The sequence below is a fragment of the Mandrillus leucophaeus genome, unplaced genomic scaffold, assembly GCF_000951045.1.
Source record: "Mandrillus leucophaeus isolate KB7577 unplaced genomic scaffold, Mleu.le_1.0 Scaffold202, whole genome shotgun sequence".
Lineage (NCBI taxonomy): Eukaryota > Metazoa > Chordata > Mammalia > Primates > Cercopithecidae > Mandrillus > Mandrillus leucophaeus.
The window spans coordinates 4492195-4512550 of record NW_012102055.1 but is presented as its reverse complement, the minus strand read 5'-3'; the positions used below and the strand labels follow the sequence as shown (position 1 = coordinate 4512550).

The window sequence follows — 20356 nt, the reverse complement described above, 5'->3', positions numbered from 1 at the left end:
TCAATAAAATCCTCATGTGAAATGGTACTAAATCACTTAAGTCATTTGTTAAACATATGTATAATCATTCACAAAAATATATCAAATATTTAATTTTGAAAATCTAATAATGATGCAGTGATGTCAGAGATATGTTCGAAAATAACCCATAGATGTATTTGAAAATAACCTTTCTAATTTCTTTTTTTTTCCTTCCTGCAAAGCAACCATATGGGAATAAGAAAAAATAAACTCTTACATTTCAAGAGAAAAGTTTAAAAAATTAAATAAAAAAACACATTCCAGGCAAAATTCAATGATTATTTTCTGAGTTCCTCTAAGAAAAAATATTATATATTTGAGAGCGCCATATTATTTCCCTTAGTATCTCAGCTGTTTTGTAAGACTCGATTGAATATAAGAATTACTTTGAAGGGGAAGGTACTTTTCTATTTCTATTTGCAGCTTGCAAACTGAGTTAGTGTAGCCTTAAAGTGAATTTGGATCTAGTAATACACTAATAACACCTGTCATTTATAGAGCATCGCACTAAACTCTTATACATATTTATCTGCTTTGCTTATTACAAAAATGATTCTCATATTTCAGAAGAGAAAATTGAGGCTCAAGAGGTTATATAACTTGCTTCATAGTCACACAGCCAAAATGGGACAGAACCGGTATCTCAGAACCTAGGGTCTCCTTTCCTTTGCCATCCTGTTCTCTGCAGCACTCCCAGCAAATGTGTTGCCTGGAAATTTCCAGGGGGCTTTCTGAGCTCCAACGGGCTTACCAGGTATGAGATGGCTCCATAACATTGTAGCGAAAGGGAGGGTTGGAGGACTGGAAACTTCTGCTCTATCTTGGGGCAGGGAGTGTCTTCTCAAGGCCAGCTAGGACACCCCATGTGTGGCTATGACAGTGGGCAGATGGGCTCATATTCTAGCACTTTCTTCTCGCACACAGTATCCCCTTGGTTACCTTTCTTTTCTTTTCTTTTTTTTTTTTTTTTTGAGATAGGGTCTGGCTCTGTTGTCCTGACTAGACTACAGTAGAACAATCTTGGCTCTCTGCAACCTCTGCCTCCTGAGTTCAAGTGATTCTCGTGCCTTGGCCTCTCATGCAGCTTGGATTACAGGTTTGGGCCACCATTCCCGGTTAATTTTGTTGTATTTTTAGTAAATATGGGGTTTTGCCATGTTGGCCAGGCTGATCTTGAACTCCTGGCCTCAAGTGATCCTGCTGCCTTGGCCCCCACAGTGCTCTCCTTGGTTACCTTTCTTAAGTAGCACCACAGTTGCGTCGCAGTTGCTGCTGTCATCAATTTCAGCATTGTTGGCCAATCCGTTGACCATGTTCCCGGCACCTTTTGTCCTCCTCTCAAAGCACTGATGTATGCAAGCGTTATATCTGAGCAAAGTAACAAGTGGGCAGAGTCCATCAGTGTTTGCCATTCTGCCATGTCTCAGCTCCCACCGAGTGCTCCTGGGAGCTCTCCCAGTCTGCATGTACAGTCCCCAGAGCTCAAGTTATTACTGTTCTAATTTTCTCAACCCATTCCCCCTCAGCACATACAACCTGTCCCATTTCCCAATTTATGAACAAATGGTAGGTGAAAAGAAAACCACCATTATAGAAATAAACCAGATCACACTGCTTACTTTGCAACCTCTTTCATGCCAGTGGAGGCCTCTCCGGGATTGAGCTCCCCTTCTCAGTCTGCATATGGAAGGACTGTGCTAAGACTCAGTGGGATGGTCAAGGTCTACCTCCTCTGGGCCACATCTCCAGGGCCTTTGTAATCAGGGACCAGTTTTTTGGAAGAAGGGGAAGCTGCCTCATCCACACCACTCCCCAAGAGCAGTGGCTGTGTGTCACAGTCTATGTGCTACAGGTCAGTTGGCCATCTAGGTCTCTATGTCTTTGGTTTCCTGAGGTCACGGATTGGGATTCTGCAAATTTCTATGACTATCGTGCCTAAGTTCCAGATCCAGTGGGCCCTTGGCTTTATGAAAACTTCTAGGCTAGGATCCTCCCGAATGATCACGTGAATACATTGTGCAGTGTTCCTTACATGCCCCAGCAGGCTCAGGTGGGAAGGGAAGAAGCTTGTACAAGTTCCAAGGGTGGTTTTTTGCAAGTAAATGTTCCAGTCTCCCTAGCTTTAGTATGAGAAGATTCCCACAGAGGAATTCTAGAAAACTCATAAAAACTCATGGGCAAAGACAGCCAGGCACAGTTTCCAGGTCACAGAAGGCTGCTACTGCTTTTCCCCACTCATCGTTTACTGGCCATGGGGCAGCTCGCTGGGGACCTCCAGTTTAACCTCCAGCCTCCCATAGGAACGGCAGCTAGGCATGGTGACCCTAAGTTGACAGCTGGAAGGCCACTCAACCTGGCCATGGGATGGCTCACTAGGGACCTCCAGTTTGACCTCCAGCCTCCCATAGGAATGGCAGCTAGGCATGGTGACCCTAAGTTGCCAGCTGGAAGGCCACTCAACCTATGTTTCTCTTCCCCTCCTCAACTCTTTTGCTGCTACAGACATGAAGCTCTCTGGATTCCCTCCCAGCTATCTCCCTTGCGCCTGATTCTTCAGTGGGGGCAGCTCTAGGGTGGCTGGCTTATGGCAACAAGACCTCAGAGAGATGAAGAGGTCCTCTGTAGCTGGACCATCTCGTCCATGAGGTCTTTCCTGTACACTCTAGGAACATGCAGTTACTACACTGCATGAGAGAGAACAGAAAACTAGTCAAAGTGACGGGTGCCATTTGTAGTTCATAAGACACGAAGCATAGAATTAGAACAGCACTATTTTGCAACCCAAATGAAATAATGGATCCAGATACTGAGCACTGATGGCTGCCAACATTACAGACAGAGAAAGGCAGACATCGCCGTGCCTCCTGATGATGGAACTTACCACCACTTGGGACATAGTCTAGCCCGAATCAGATCAATTACAGACATGCAGGAAACACAGAGGCCAAGGGAACAGACTGCACCACAGCATGGGATATAATCAACACTTTTCAACTGTGGGCAACTCTGCAGAGCAAACAGCCAAACTTCATCAAAGAACAAAGTGCAAGGAAAATGCACACACACACACACGCATATACAGACACTCACACAGAGACACACAGACACAGACACACACACACACACAGACACACAGACACACACAGAGACACACACACAGACACACACAGACACAGAGACACACAGACACACACGCAGACACAGACACAGACATGCAGCACACACACACAGACACACACACATAGACACCCAGACATGCACACACAGACACACATAGACACCCAGACATGCACACACAGACACACACAGACACATACACAGACACAGAGGTCAAGGAAACAGACTGTGCCACATCAGGGGATGTAATCAACACTTTTCAACCGTGGGCAACTCTGCAGAGCAAACAGCCAAACTTCATTAAAGAACAAAGTGCAAGGAAAATGCACACACACACATATGCACACACACACATGCACACACACACACAGACACGGCACTCAGTCAAGGGCCACCAATTCTAATGAGTGGAATTTATTTGAATTCTCATTTTTTAAATATTTATGATATTCAAGAAACTAAAAGAAAACAATCAAAAAGACATTTGTTAGGCCACTGAAAATTTGAACGCTGGGTATTTTATGACATTAAGGAATTAGTATTAATTTTAGGTGTGATGATAATGTTGTGGTTATGTTAAAGACAATTGTCCTTATAGAATCCTAAAAGAGTATCCAGCTATGTCTAGAGAAGTCCAGATGTATACTGGAATTTTTGTGGATGAGCTAGTATGATGTCTGGGACTTCCAAATTACAGAAGAAAAGGGAAGTGAATATAGTGTGGATGGGGCAACTGTGGGTTGATGGTTTCTGGGGCTGGTGATGAGTGCGTGGGCTTCATTATACTATTCTGTTGACTCTTGTATATATTCAAAATTCCTGTTAGTGAAAAGACCTCCACACTTTATAGACTCAACAAGGATGCCTTGCCCCATAGGGCGACAGGGAAAGAGGCGGTGTTTCTGTCATCTTGACTTAGAATCCATTTCCCTGAAAGAAATATTGACTTGCATAAAGGTTGCTTTTTTTTTTTTTTTGAAACAGGGTCTTGCTATGCTGCTGAGGTTAGTCTCAAACCCCTGGCCTCGAGAAATCCTCTCACTCTAGCTTCCTGAATAGTTGGGATCACAGGCATGCACCACAGTGCCCAGTGATTAGGTTTTGCTTTTAAAGTACAAAAGCAAACCCATGTATTATACATTTATCAGGGTTTAGAGAACAGGATAATAATACAATACAGTGAGGGCTTTCTTGAAACTGGATGCAGAGTTAAACTAAGCTTATCTTAGCTTGACAGCTTAACTAAGCTGTCGCATTCCGTTCTCATGGAATATATATAATAACAGTAGAAATTATTATTAATCTTTTTTTGCAGAAGAGGAAACTGAGATTCAAGACGGCTGAATAACTTGGCTGAGGTCCCACGGCTGTCAGTGGCAGGGGGCTCCGCTGTCAGGGCCGAATGTGAGGCACTGGTTCTTAACCACCAGCACACATAACCCATCTAGGTAACAAATCCCAGAGCAGCGACCCGGGATGTACAGAAATCAATCCTTGCCAAGGCCAGGCATGCTTCATGCTCCCTGAAGGTTTCTACCAACCTGGACAATCTGAAATTGCTTTTTGACCTTCAGATAGAATGTTTAAAGTCCTTTAAAAACTCTCCACCTAGGACGCTGCTGACGATTTTAATATATGCTGGTGTGTTTTTTTTTTAACTACTGTTGCTGTTTTATATTTTTAATTGAATGTTTTAAATTTTGTGCTTGCACCCTGAAGCTATTTTATTGTGAAGCATGCAATTTTATAAATCAGATTTGATAAAACCCAATGATTAAAGCCTCTGATTGCAGAGGGGGATGGCTAAAGAGCAGAGATTTCAATTTAGAACTTAGGACCAGAATTTATGCAGAAAATTTCATGAGCACAGTAGCTTCCATTCCCGGTTTTGTTTGTATCCTGCTGGTCTGAACAGCTGGAATGTTGGTAAAAGTGAGGCATCAGCAGAAACACACCTCATTAGCTTTCACATTTGGTATGGTTTGGGGAAGAGGAGAGGATGTGTTCGCTGTTCTATCTTACTGTCCATGTGTTCTGACAGCAACTCATGGGCTTCAAGGTGGCTTAGAAAGGGGAGCAGGGGCCATAGGATGCATGACAGCAAAATTCCTCAACTCTCCTTCCCTCTGGTCACATCTGTTTTTGAAGAATACTTAACTCTGTGAAGCCCCTAGTGAATTCATTTTGAAACGTACTTTCTTGAAAATTAAGATTCAAGACCCAAGATTAATGTTGGGCATAGAGCAGACACTGTACGGTGATTCTTCCAGAATAATCAACTAATCCACTTTTGGGAGCTCAATCAGACCCTCAAAATGTTAAAAAATTGAAACAATGCACTGGAAAACAACAAAGGAAGATGTGTGAGTACACACACAGACAGCAGTTTGAGGCTTCCCCACTTGGCACTGATTCGCTATATAGCTTTGCTGTTTGAGGCAAAGAGGCATAAGATGGGTGCTCTGATCTTTAAAGGCCTTTCCTTTGGGGGCTGGAAACTTTGGAAAGGCTTTGGGTCAACTCTGAGTTTCATGAGAGCTCATCTGTCGGTATGTGACTTCACGGTGTGTGACTTCTGGTTTCTTCATTAGTTACCTTATGGTACCAGGATATGTATGAGTAAGGTCCTACTCTAGCAATGCCCTTCTCCACTAAGCTCCAGATGTGCTTGCTCCTGTGATATTTGCCAATGTCCACGTTGATTTCTCTCAACAAGTGTCTCAGTCACTGGTCACCAGAAATAACTTTTGTCAGGCCTCAACAATAAGAAACCTTAACGTGTCAGTTCCAGACTGCTACCTGATATGTCCAAACTTGCCAGTGTTGATGGATTTCTACTTTCTTGCCCCTAGAGAAGGCAGTCACTCCTACAGCTACATATGCTGGGGAAACACGGGCTAATTTAGAGGAAAAGAAGCTGCTCCCACAGGAGTGGGCAGCTGTAGCATAGAACATCTCTGCATTATTTATAACCTCCTCATCCCAGTGGTGCCTGGCAAAAAGATGAACCAGCAGGCTCACAACCATGATGCTTACATGGTGCTTACAACTTAGAGCATGGGAAACATTGGCCATATAATTTTTTTTTTTCCAATGAGATGGGGTCTCACTCTGTCACCCAGGCTGGCGTGGTGGCGTGATCTCAGCTCACTGCAACCTCGCCTCCTGGGTTCCAGAGATTCTCCTGCCTCCTCCCAAGTAGCTGGGATTATAGGCACGCACCACCACACCTGGCTAATTTTTGTGTTTTCAGTAGAGACGGGATTTCACCATGTTGGCCAGGTTGGTCACGAACTCCTGATTTCATGTGATCTGCTCACCTTGGCCTCCCAAAGTGCTGAGATTACAGGCATGAGCCACCACGCCTGGCAAATTCTTGATATAAATAAGCTACCCCAACTCCAGGAGGGAAAAGAACACATGACATGGTGGTTTTAAAATATATCAACAGTTCTTTGACACTCTTCCCTTCACTAGGTGATGCCAGCCCCTTGAGTGTGGACTGGACTTAACGACTCGCTTCTAATAAACAGAATACGGTAGAAGTAATGGCATGTGACTTCTGGGATATTATAAAAGGTGTTGCAGGGCCCTTCTTGCTCTCTGCTTGAATCACTTGCTCTGGAGGAAGCCACTCAAGCAGCTCTAAGGAGGAGCCCACGTGGTGAGAAACTGAGCCTGCCAGTCAAGAGCCAGCATCACTTGAAGGCAGGTCCTCCCACACCTGTCCGGTACATGATGGCAACTCTGGCTGACTTCTTACCTGCAACCTCATGAGAGACTCTGAGCTGGAACCTTGCAGTTAAGCTGCTCCCGGATTCCCAACTCTCAGATAATGTGTGAGATAATACACATTTGTGCTTTTAAGCCACTAAGTTTCGGGATAGTTTGTTATGCAGCAGTGGATGACTAATATCACGCAAATAATGGAAGTCCACAGATATTTGATCCATGATTTCAGTTGTCTCTTAACTAACTCTTCATCAGTTACCTCACGATAATTCCATGCCAGGATATGTTTGATGAAGGTCCTACCCTAGGAATTCCTTCCACAAGCAAGCCCTAGATACTGGGTCTACACAGACCACCGGAGGGCTGGCTCACGTTGGCCGCCATATTGAGTAGACTGGCAGTAGACTACCTTGTATCTTCCCTCACCCTCTATTGCAGTGTAATGTATTGAGTTGTATCTCCTTTGTGTTAAGAAAGAGAGTGAAGAAACCTTCCAGAGCTAGGCTGCCAGATCCTGAAGAGAGATTAGAGGTTCTAGAGAGTTCTCAAGTGAAACATTGAAGCTTTGAGTTTATCATCGTATATGGGCTGGAAGGGTCACTACAATTGATACTAATCAAAATTACAGTGACTCACAGCAGTCTGGCAGGGAGCCAAGTGACTGTGATGATACACACTGAAAAACCAGTCAGATACCCACCCCAACCCTCTTCCCATGTCATCACATAATGTGGAATGCAAGAAACAGTTTTGGAAAAGAAATGAAGAATTTTACTTACTTCATGATGACAATGTAGATAAGATACATCAGCACAAGGACTAAAGACTCCCACCTGCATGTAAACCAAGAACAGTTAAAGACAGTCATAGACATCTGTGAAACTCACCTGCCCCCTTTTTAAAGACACATTTGATGCAAACGGCCAGGAGAGTAAGGAGAAGGCAGACGTCGCCAGTGATGGATACTTCCTGGTCTAGAGACATTCTCTATGCTGCATAAGGCTGTCAACCGTCTTTCTCTTCTCTCCTCATCTAAAGGGAAAATGCCCCTTCCTCTCTGTTATTTGTCACCTAAAAGAGCTCTTCGAAAGCAACAAGCCTTTCATACATGTTGCTGAATATAGGTCAATATGTATACATCTGGCCTCAGCTTAATCATTCACTGAAACTATTCAGATATATTTACAAGGGGAAACTAAAATTAGAGGAATTGACAGGGGTGCCTGAGGGATTGTTGGGTATACAGGAGCCACGCCAAAAGGGTAGAGGGGGAGAGAGAGGCAGGCAGGCAGACAGATGGAACCTGGGCAGGGAAGGTACCAGCCAAAGAGTAAGAAGGAATAAGTGGGAAGACATTCCACAGGAAGGAAGAAAAGAAAAACCCACTGGAATGCGCCTTGAGCTTCTAATAGTCTGAATACTTCTGTTTTCTTTATCTTAGTGGCTAACAGCTAAAAACCAGGAACTTGTTTTCCCGGTTTCGCTTTAGCTACAGGATTAAATCGGCTCATTGAGGGAGTAATTTTGGCTTCAACGGTAGGTTACTGGAGAATGGTCAGATGAGGAAACTCCAGGTTATATCCATCCTTCCTTTTCTCTTTTCAAATTCCATGTCTAGAAGCTGTTCCTTGAGAAATATTTGGTCAAATGTGAAAAGGATACATACACAAGGATTTTTCTTGCAGCAGTGTTTATAAAAAAGTGAAAAGCTGGAAAGAGGCCAGATGGTTATAAAATGGGGCACTGGGTACATAAATGATAAGTATGTTCATCTATCCATTAAGAATGATTATGCAGTCTGGGCACGGTGACCTGCTCCTGTAATCCCAGCACTTTGGGAGGCCGAGGGGAAAGGATCACTTAAGTCCCCAAGTTCCAGAACAGTCTGAGCAACATAACAAGATCCAGCCTCCAGAAAAATAATTAAAAAATTAGCCAGGTGTGGTGGTGTGCCCCAGGAGTCTCAGCTACTTGGGGAGGCTGAGGCAGGAGGATTGCTTGAGCTCAGGAGATGAAGGCTGCAGTGAGCTATGATCACACCACTGTACCGCAGCCTGGGCGACAGAGTAAAACCCTTTCTTCCTTCTCCCCTCCAAAACAAATTATGCAAAGATGTATGTATTTATTCTAGAAAGTGCTCAGGATGCACTATCGAGAGAGGAAATCAGGGTATCCAAGCCCTTTCAATTTCCGCCACATCTCTCAGTTTCTTTCGTGGCAAAACTTCTTAAAGGGCTGTGCACACTGCATTTCAGTGCCTCTCATTCAGCTGGCAAATTTCTGTAGCCTAACTTCCACACCCACCGATCTCTTGAATCGCCTGTCAAGGGCACCAGTGATTTCCATCCACACCAATCCAAGAATGAGTGGGTGGTTGTCCGTCATCCTGTTCCATTTCTTGGTAGCATCTGAAAGGAGATCGTCTGCCCCACTTCATAAAACCCTCTCTTCTGACTTCTGAGAGGCCATACCCCTGGCTTCCTTCCTGCCCCCAGCTTCTCCTTCTCCACCTCCTTTGCCTCCTCCACTCCTTCAGTTCATCCTCTCATTATTGGGCCATCTTTATTGCCTATGTTTTCTCCCTAGGTGACCTCATCCTGACCGATTGCTATAAACACCAAATACGTGATAATGACCCCCAATTTACACATCCATGCCACACCTCTCTCCAGCCCCAGATTAATATATCGGGCCTCTGCACCTGGAAGTCTAAATGTCTATCAGAACGAATTCTTCATTCTTACTTCCTAGCCTCCTTAAAAAAAAAAAAAAAACAAAAAACCTGGACTTTGTCATTTCAGTCAACTGTACCACTCCCTGCCCAGTCAAGCCCAGAATCTGGAAATCAATAAGGAACTCTCCCTTTTCCTCACTCCCATATTCATCAGACTTTGTGACTCAAGTATTTCATCAGTCATTGATTCTTTCCTCTCTACTGCGCCCTCCCTAGGTCATTTTCACTTCAACCTCTGAACTGGTTTCCTTGATACTATGGGAGCATGTCACTGCACTTCTTAAAATCTTTACTTACTTCTCAAAACGCTTAAGAAAAAAATGAAAGTTTCCTTTTACTTTGCAATTCCTGGCCTTTTCTTGTGTTTCCAAGTTGTCCTGTGTCCTGTCTGTGCCCCACCTCACTGGCCTTTCATTTGCACACAGCCATCTCCTTCCCTCTCCCAGAGCCTTTGCACTGAATGTTCTTTGGACCAGGAATGCCTTTCTCTTCACTCCTTTGCTGGCCCCTTTTATCCTGCAGATACCAGCTTTTAAATATCACCTCCTCCAAGCAATCCTCCCTGCCTGCCCCTGCCCGACTTTCTCTCACATGACCCTGTTTATGTTCTTTAAACCTCTAAGCAGTCTGTGATTATCTTGTTTATACATTTATTACTCATTTATTATGTAACACACACCTGTTTCTAGCAGTCACTTGACACCACTCCTCACACCTGACACCTTCCCTGGTATCTGGTGTCTCATTTTCCAGAGATTTAAAATGCCGACGGCTCATTTCTCCCCACGCAGACACCCTCAGGTCTTGCCCACTCGCCTCTTCTCCCCAGCACAAAGCAACCCTCAGCTCATCTGTGCAGGTGACACTCCCTCCAAACATCAATTTTCAGTTGCAAAACGCCTCCAGTGGCCTGAACATGGTTCTTATCTCGTCGAAATCAATGTACACGTAGCATACACTTCATGGTGAAAAGTAAGATTCATTCACAGCCCATTCATTTGGAAGGAACAGACTCCCAGGATCTGAAGGGATGTTACGTTATTGCTTAGATGCATTTTTATAGATTCAGTGAGAAGTCACCAGAAAATGAATCAACTTTAATGAAATATTGTAGTCAGATTGAATTAAGTCCAGCACTTTCTAAACAGGTCTATGTATGCTGTTTCTAATTCTTTTAGATCTTTTCAATTTTTTACTCATCAAAAGCCCTTCTGTTGCAATATTCAAAACAGGTTCTCTTTGGCCATTTTGCAGAGATGCCTGTAGGATAAGATTCCTTGCTTTTGTTGACATTTCAAGTTTGCTCTGTTGGCGTTCAGACACAGGACTCACCAGGCGTTCTCCCCGGTCAACCCAGTGGGCTCTAGGAGGCCTCTGTGCGCCCCACCTACTGTTCCTTGTGCATTTTTGACCTGATTGAGTTTGGATCATCAAGCCTTGGCCTAATGCTCTTCAGGACCCCTTCCCCCCACCCCCTCTCCCCAGTGTGGTGAGCCTCTCCATGTGGCCCCATAGTTACATGTCAAGGGTCTGCATCCCTCCAGCCTGAGAGAGCTCCAGGTCAGGCCAGCTCTGGTTTTGTATGACATGTTTCCCTGGTGTAGAGGAGGTGCTTAGGAGGCATCCAGACATTGGAAGTCACTCAGCTTTCCTCGCCCTTTCACCTAGGACGCTGTGCACCTTCTCCCCTTTCCTCCTGAGCACACCTCATCCGCTGTCTTCTGAGGATCCTGTTCTGTGGCTGATCTAGGTTTGTTTCTTCCCTCCCCAAGCTTCCATTTTGAATCATTTTCAACAGATCCCTGATTCTCACCAAAGACGGTTCCTTCTCAGATGTGAGGACTGCTCCTCTCCTCACCTGGGTGCACCATTTGCTCAGGTTTCCTGAGCACAGCCGTGAACAGCAAAAGCTGTTCTCCAGCCCCACCAGGAAGAGTTTCCAGGTTGCAATTCCACGGTCTCTTTTCTCTCCCAAAGTCACAGCTTTGGACTCAAAAGAAGAAACCAAACCATCGCCCTGCATTCTTTAGTTTTCTTGTTGGGTCTTCAGACTCCCTGGAGGCACATTCCAAATTCCTTCCAGCAACATTATGGGCCTTGCTCTGTGAGTCGAGCGTACATCCTAATAGCTGGGCCTCTGACACTTTTTTTTTCTTTTTTTTTGAGACGGAGTCTCGCTCTATCGCCCAGGCTGGAGTGCAGTGGCACAATCTTGGCTCACAGCAACCTCCGCCTCCAGGGTTCAAGCTATTCTCCAGCCTCAGCCTCCGGAGCAGCTGGGACTACAGGCGTGCATCACCACACCTGCCTAATTTCTGTATTTTTAGTAGAGATGGATTTTCACCATATTGGCCAGACTGGTCGCAAACTCCTAATCTCAAGTGATCCACCTGCCTCAGCCTCGCAAAGAGCTGGGATTACAGGCTTGAGCCACCATGCCCGGCCGATGCTTCCTATTTCAATGTCTTTTAGCGCATAGGCACCTAACCGAAAAGTACTCACCACTATTCCCCTGCCTCTTCCCTGCTAAGAGAACCCCAACCACTAGGTCCAGGCAGCATATGGAGCCCTTCTGATCTCAAACAGGGTGCGCCTTGCCCCTAGGCCCTGAGGATGAATCATGGTTGGTCTAAAGTGGTCATTCTAATCTCCCTGGCTGCTCAGTGGTCAAGGCAGACCCTGTAGTGACCAAAGAGATGCAAGGTGGAAGTGTGCCAAAAATAACAACAGTGCCCCCTTCTTCCTCCCTCCTGCCTTCAGGATGAACTTGGTGGCTGGGACTGCAGCAACCATCTTGGGACCATTAAGCAAAGGTCAGGGGAAATGCAGAGCCACGGCACCAAGTACATCCGGGGCACCGATATGTAAGAAAAACACACCACTGTGTTTTCAATACGCTGTAGCTGGTTCTTCTAGTACCTGCTACTAAAATCATTCCTGACTAACTGTCAACTGCCATTTTTTGACTGAATGTGACTTCCTGCAGAAGGCTGCTTCAGGAATGGTGAAAGAATATGAGCTGTATGACAGGGGTCCTTTGTCCTGGTGTATTTGTATTGGACAAAGCTCACTTCCTCCTAAAGAGTACTGTAGTTTCAAAATAAATTAAAATTTGTTTCCTTTTGAGGATTTTGGGGATTGAACTGGTTACCTGCCTTGAAATCTCTAGGCCATGCTGGAATGTTTTATAACAAGGAATGGAACTCTCTCCTAAAGGTATTTTCAAAATGTTACTGTGCTTTAATTGCACAGACCGAAGACTCTGATTTTAAAGAGAGAAATCAGCACCTAGACGCACCATTTCAGCAAAATGAATGGTCATGATTGGCTTGGTAAGAAGATAGAAGAAGTGAACAGTAAAAAATTCTTAAACTTCCATATATTTTTCATCCACTAAATGAGAAGTTCAAATCCCTGGGAGTCCCAAGGTAGATAAGGGCCAGTGGCACAGACTTTAATTTCTCAGCCTCACTCATGTGCAAAATGCTCTTCATCAGACCATGTGTGTAATAATAAGTTACACGACAGGCCAGCGCTTTGGGAAGAATGGAGCTCTGGTGCCACCAAGGCCTCCCAGGCCAGTTCTTCCCTGGAATCCACAACTGTGCATGACTTATGATTCCAACATCCCCCAGATAGATCAAGACACTCCTGGGGATTCGCAACTCATGTATCCATGGCCCTCCCAGCCTCTCACTCCTAACTGGATGCGAGGGAGCCTCGATGCTCAGGGCAAGGGCTCTGATGACTTGTGCCTTCCAGAATCTAGACCCTTCTGCTGCAGGCTTGGGCACCTACCCTAGGATGGGGTTACCTAACATCATTGGAAAAGTCTTAGGAATGAAGATGAAATAGACACTCCTTTCCTTGCTCCAAACCATCTGAACTATCCCGAGATGTTTTGAGGATACGGAGTGAAATGGGCTGATGGTGAAGCCTGCTTTCTTCACTTGCCACGGCTTTCATACAGCAATGCCACGGAGGTAGTAGAAAAGACGGCTCCCTCCAAGGCTGACAGCAAATCATCCTGGGTAGCCTTTCCTAACATGTTTCTGCACAACAGCAGCACACACATTTCTGAGATCAACTGTGATCACGACTTGTTTGTCTTTTGGGGAGTGTCATTAGCAAAGACTAGCAACACTGAGCAATGCTGAAGCACCTACTGTTTGCTAAGGCGGAGCAGTGGTTGTGCAAACTATGCCATCAGCTTCTGGAAGTTTTCTTGTGCGGCGCTTTATCCCCAAGGACATGGGGGAAAAATACTCCACATTGCATTTGGCAGCCACCTCCAGGATGATATAACAAGGAGGCTCTCTGATCTGGGGTGCTCCTTTCAGCCTATTGGTCACGATCATTCAAAGAAGATCTCCTTCTTATTTTCTCCTAGCTGTCTCTCCTTCTCTTCCTTCTTGCACAGAGGAGAGAGAGTTAGCAAAAGTATCTTAATACCCTGACATAGCACGTAACCTGTATCATCAATGTGATGGGTTCTCCACCTCCTGCTAATCCTGAAAATCAGAGACGTCCTCAGACACAGAGAGGCCCACTCCAACAAAAGAGTTAGCAGTCATTTTGCGGAAAGTGAAACCTGGTGGACTCTACTTTTTCTGGCTCATTCCTAGCTTTCAGTAATAGGGAAATTTTCTACCTACGCGTATTCCTAAGATGTTATTTCACATTGCTTACCTCTGTAGATCAAATATTAGAAAATATGCAACGAAAATGCACAATACACTCAACTTCCATTTCCATTTCAAACATGTTCAACTTGCTCAGAACCCATCTCAAAAACGTGAACAGTTGGCCCAAATGAAAATGTCTTCCCATATATTTAATTTGGGCAACAGTTTCTGTCTATCAAAATAAAAAATCCCCAACAATACCAATTTTCAGAGCTCTAAGATCTTTTGAAAGTCAGGAGGAACTTTAATGGGTTAATGGTCACTGAAGTGCCTGGGTCCTAATTCTTAAAATAAACATGGGAGCTTGGTTTGGACACAATTTTAAAAGATCAGTCAAATCTTTTTTTTTTTTTTTGGAGACGGAGTCTCGCTGTATTGCCCAGGCTGGAGTGCAGTGGTGCGATCTCGGCTCACTGCAAGCTCCACCTCCCCGGTTCACGCCATTCTCCTGCCTCAGCCTCTGGAGTAGCTGGGACCACAGGCGCCTGCGACTACGCCCGGCTAATTTTTCTTGTATTTTTAGTAGAGATAGGGTTTCGCCGTGTAAGCCAGGAAGGTCTCCATCTCCTGACCTCGTGATCCGCCTGCCTCGGCCTCCCAAAGTGCTGAGATTACAGGTGTGAGCCACTGCGCCGGGCCTTTCTTTTCTTTCTTTCTTTCTTTTTTTTTTTTTTAGATGGAGTCTCACTCTGTCGCCCAGGCTGGAGTGCAGTGGCATGATCTCGGCTCACTGCAAGCTCCGCCTCCCAGGTTCAGGCCATTCTCCTGCCTCACCCTCTTGAGTAGCTGGGGCTACAGGCACCCGCCAGCGCATCTGGCTAATTTTTTGTATTTTTGGTTTCACCGTGTTAGCCAGGATGATCTCGATCTCCTGACCTCATGATCCACCCGCCTGGGCCTCTCAAACTGCTGGGATTAGGGGCATGAGCCACTGCACCCGGTCAAAAGATCAGTCAGATCTTCACTCTGCCCTAGCACATGGCTGACTGTAGAAAGACACAGCTAAGCCATGATGTCCAGACATAGGATGATAAAGACATTTAGATATTAGGATCTCAAATGGAACCCCGTCACTCTAGCCCAAGAGAAAAGGTCTTTACTCTGTGAAAATGAATTTAATTTCTCTCCTGGGGTGTGCAGAGGGTTCCCAGGAAATTCTCCTCATTATAAGCTGTCATGACATTTTTCTTTCTTTCTTGAATCCTAACTCTGGTCTTCAATATATTTGGCTCTACAACACAACATTCGGAAATGAGAAGGGGGAAAAAGAGGTACTTACCAGGAAACTTTTTCATCATAAATGAACTGTGAAAAAATAAAAAGAATAGAAGATTAGACACACACACACACACACACACACACACACACACACACACACACCCAATACTCTTTAAGGCTGCACACAGTGTCCACCTTGTTCCTGGCATGGTATAATCAGGACTGGGTTGTCCTGAGACCTGGAGTCCCTGTGAGTAAACTCCCCTCTGTACTGGTTTTGCCTTTGGCCAGTGTTAGTGGAAGGAGGTGTTCGCAGATCAGGGTGGGCATGTGTGGAAAGGAGTAGCCTCAGGTAATTCCCTTCTTCCTGCAATTTCTGTACAACATCAGAGTGACAGGCAAGTGTGACTAACCTGCTTTGTAAAGCAAGGCTCATTATAGAATCTTAGATCTGCAAGGGGATGTAGGAGCTCAGCAGGTACTTCCAAGTATTAGTCTCTGTAAGATTTCTGCATGTCTGTGCATCTTCAGTTTTTATGCAAGTGCTTGGACTTCTATGGGCTCCATTTTTTCTTTTAATAGATTTTTTTTTGGTTTCCTTAAAATAATTTATTTTCAAAGGAAACTTCACATCACAACCAGAAGTAGGGGCTCAACACCCCTTGCCATCACCCTGAAAAATAAGTGCAATCACAACAAATGGTGTTTGCAAATCCCAGTTGGACACTGTCGGCTGCCCAAGCCCTGGGCATGGTCTGCCCTTTCAGTAAGGAAGATTATTAGGGGTCAGAAGCAGTCAAAGGCACACTAGCATCCCACTGAAGTTTACTCATCAGTTGGGACTTGAAAGAGAATACAGAGAGAATACATGGCAGGATTTAATCTACTTAAGTCCTGGTCTACATACCATCTGAAATCATTTCCCACCTTGTGGGGTGGGGGCGGGGGAGGGGGAATCTAGTGTAATCCTTTGATTATACAGGGAAACCGAGTCACAGAGAACGTAAGTAATTTTCCTGGGGTTGCTCCATCTGCTGCAGAATTGGCTCGAAAACTCAGCCCCAGCTCCGAATTTGGTGTCCTTTTCAGGACACACATGGCTAATGACATGTTGCCGAAACCGAACGAGTACACCTGTATCTCACAGAAGCAGGAGGCTGAGGACATGGTTCGTAGCTCTTTCTTCCCACACTCCTGAAGGACAACTGCTTTGAGTATGGTCATCTCAGAGTGGTCTTTCCTTTAGAGGCAGCAGCCCTCTGCAAACTGAAGCAGACACTTGCAGGACACTCTGGGTGTCAACCGCCATCACAGCTTGGAGATGGGAAACTTAGTTAACAAAGTGGGCATGGCATCAGCCCTCAGCCAGGGCAGGAACCACCAGCTGGGTAAAGACGTAGAGAACACCTCAGGGCATAGGTCACAAAGCGCATAAAAGGAACTCTTTCCAATTATCTTGAAGGTCAAAATGAGGATGAGGAGGAAGGAGCTGTGCTCATTTGTAACTCATTCTTCCTAACAAGCCATTGGAAACGTGAGCTTCATCATTTTTGTTACTTTCATCTTTGTTATCAGATTCAACAAGTTGACATTGGGATGACAACGTCAAACTAGAATGGGCAGAGAATTAAAGAAATATAGGCAACAATCTCATAATCCACGTTGAATGGCATGGAAGCCATCTCCTAGAAGGCACTGACAGCTCTTTTGGATAACCCCCTTTCTTTTTATGAAAAAAGATTGTTGTCAAAAAATCATGGAGCAGATCAAATTATTTAAGATAGAAAACATTTTCTATTAATTGAAGTTAATTCAATATCAGTCCTTGCAGCAGGCTGGAACAATCAATTTGTAGCCACTTAAGAGAACAGAAGATATTGAGAAAGAGTTTATTAGACCAGGCCAATTTAATTTTCTCCTATCAGGGAAGGCAGGCAATACCGTAGAATATGAGAGCAGCTTTCAGAAAGCCCTGATTCTGTGTGATCCTCCCCATAGCTGGGGCACAGATTCTGCAAAGGAAAAGCTTGGAGATCACTCACCCTGGAAGAAAGTGAACTTCCTGTCTGCTAGCAGTCGGCCCTGAGATTCATAGGACTTTAGCTACTGATGATTTCAATGATCATAGCAAAGAAAAAATGAGACTGGGCTTAATTGTATGAGGGACCCCAAATAGGCACACAATAATCAGAGAAACAGAAACAGTGGGCAAATCCGGGTGAGACTGGACAAAATATGCTATTAGGGACAGAGCTTCATGACCCTGGAGTCAAGAGAATGGTTATGGCTTGGGGAGCTGTGGTTGGGGATATTGTTCAGGGAGGCAGACAGGGAGAGAGAAATGCAGGTGATCTCACTACAAGTACTAACTAATGGTGGAGATCTGGAAACATGCAAATAACTGATACAGTTTCCCCTTTGATCTCTGCCTGGTGTGAAGATGCCCCATCACTCAGAATGCATAAGGGTAGAGGAGGAGAAAGGAGGAGGAGGAGGAGGAGGAGGAGGAGGAGGAGGAGGAGGCGGCGGCGTCCACAAAGCCAGGTCTTCTTTACCCTGTAGCTGACGGCAAACATCATTCTGGTTTATCCCTCTCCTTTAAGAGGATTGTGCGGAGGAATGAGAGGACTCAGAAAAGAACAACGAAATGAACAAAAGGGACTAGAAAATCTAAATTGGCTTGTCACAGTGGCTCATGCCTGTAATCCTAGCACCTTGGGAGATCAAGGTGGGAGAATCACTTGAACCAGGAGTTTGAGGCTGCAGTGAGCTATGATCTGATCACTGCATTCCAGCCTTGGGGAGACAGCAAGACCCTGTCTCTAAAAACACTGTAAGCAGAAGCAGGGCTTCCTCATCGTGAGAAAGGAGGTGGAGATGAGCTATGAACTGCCTATGAGCATTCCCTGCTGTTATTTGGAGAACAAACAGCTGGTCATCGCCTCTTTGGAAGACTGGAAATGAGGACTGGTACTGTTTGCAGAACGTTCCATCGGGAGGGTACCTTGCTGGACCATCTTGATGGAGCATTTGAATTGCTCTCTCGGAAAACTCTTCAAACAACAGGGATGAGGTTCCTTTCACTCGAGTTTGCTGAAGGTTAGGAAATGAATTTGTTATTCCTTAAAGATTTCATGTTATTCAATACACTTAATATACCCGTTGTATATCCCTCTGTAGTTTATGCTCTACTGGCTGAGAGTAAAAGAAATCAAAGCAACATCCCCCATTCCTTAGATCAGTATTATCAGTGTAGAAGAAAACTTGAAATCATTTCTTTCTAGACCAGAAGTTGCACCCACAGTTCCCCCCAATGACCACTAGGTGGTGCTCACGTTCCAGTCCTCCTTCCATGTCCAGCCTGCCAAGGTAGTGAAGTTGAAATGAAGTCAGTTCAAGTCCATTTTCGCAGCTCTATTAAATCTCCCGGAAGGAAGGGAAGCACCTCAAGGCAGGCAGCCTACTGAAGGCGGCTTCAGCCGCTGCTGTCATGGGGCAAGGTGGTGTTCCAGGGGCAGGTCCTGCCTGGTGCTCTGTCCTGTGGTCAACACTCAGTCCTCATGATGAGTTGCACTTGAGGGACCTCCTGTTGTGGGTTTTGGAACTGACTCAGCTTCTTCCCCATCAGATTTGTGAAAGCAAGGCATGGGTAAGCAGCTCTTCTCTCTGTGCCCTGTTGGTTCTGTTTGGGGGCCAGGCACTGTGATAGCCCAGAGACCACCAGGGGTGATCCTGATAGCTGGGTCTCAGATCTGCTGAGCACCAGCTGGTCAGGGGGCCTCTGCCCTCTGACCCACATGTGCTTCATCCAAAGTCACCCTTGGCTTCACCCTAAGGTTTCCACGTGTTCTGCCGCTGAGCGAAATGTTAAACAGGAATGAATTTGAAAAAAGCACTCATTTCCTCCAGGCTTCAGAGAAACGGCTGGGTACCATGGAAACCGGCATTTCATTCCTGGTGTCTGCTCCAGAATTCTTCCAAGCAAGACCGGCTTACAGCAGGCTGGCGAATCCCTGGATATCAGAACAACCCAGATAGCTGCCAAGGGAATGGAGTGCTCAACATGGAGAAGCAGGGGAGGAAGAGCCAGGAGCCCCTGGTATATGCGGGAGAAAAGACGCTGGCTGAGCTGGGAGGCAGGTGGCTGTCTCAACATCGCCATGTCAGCCCCTGGGTTTGCTTACTGTAAATTGTAACCATGAAGCAGGAGAGGCCGCACTGCTGAAGCCAAGACTTCATAGCATGTATTGTAATCACTGGCACCATGAGAATTTTAAGCAGCGAAAATAATAGGAGAAAATCAACATCATCATTTTCTTTCAAGAGACTGAAACCTGACACTCTTTCCTTCCTTGCTGTAAAGAAAACAGTCCTCCGTAGATTTTTCCCACTCAACATCACGGGAATTCCCTTGAGTGGGTGTAGTTCTCACTTCTTCAGCTCTCGGGTGGGGGTACAGACAGCTTAGCTAAGGCCATGGTGATTTCAACTGAGGAGAGGGATCCGATGGAATACATTGCAAAGCTGGCTGTTAGGCACCAATATCGCTTATATTTCAAAGTTAAGCAGGAATTCCTACTTCAGGATATCTTGTAGGCTGGCTTGATTGATGAAGGCTGTGGTTGCAGGAGGGCAGGGAATAAATGACCTAAGGGCAGGGCTTTAGCAGAGCTAATCATGTTGTATAAATACATAAAGGCAGGCTACAGGGAAGAAAAAAGGATAAGTACTGAGGATAAAGGAGACGGGGGTAGTTCAACCAAAAAGACTATGTTTGTTAGGCAGGGAAAACCGAAATTAAACACGTAGCTAAGGTTTCCAAGTTGTTCTTGTTAGAGATGAGAGGCTC

The 20356-nt window shown here is 45.2% G+C and overlaps 1 protein-coding gene across 2 annotated transcripts in view; it reads right to left on the bottom strand.

The window, feature by feature from the left end:
• SLC24A3 (solute carrier family 24 (sodium/potassium/calcium exchanger), member 3) overlaps window positions 1-20356 on the bottom strand; it is a 453583-nt gene that overhangs the window by 42401 nt on the left and 390826 nt on the right. For both annotated transcript variants that reach the window (XM_011979523.1, XM_011979522.1), the window contains exons 7-9: window positions 15569-15594; window positions 7650-7703; window positions 1256-1389 (exon numbers count right to left, since the gene is read on the bottom strand). In XM_011979523.1, coding sequence (XP_011834913.1) covers window positions 1256-1389; window positions 7650-7703; window positions 15569-15594 — 214 coding nt within the window. The remainder of the gene's footprint in view (window positions 1-1255; window positions 1390-7649; window positions 7704-15568; window positions 15595-20356) is intronic.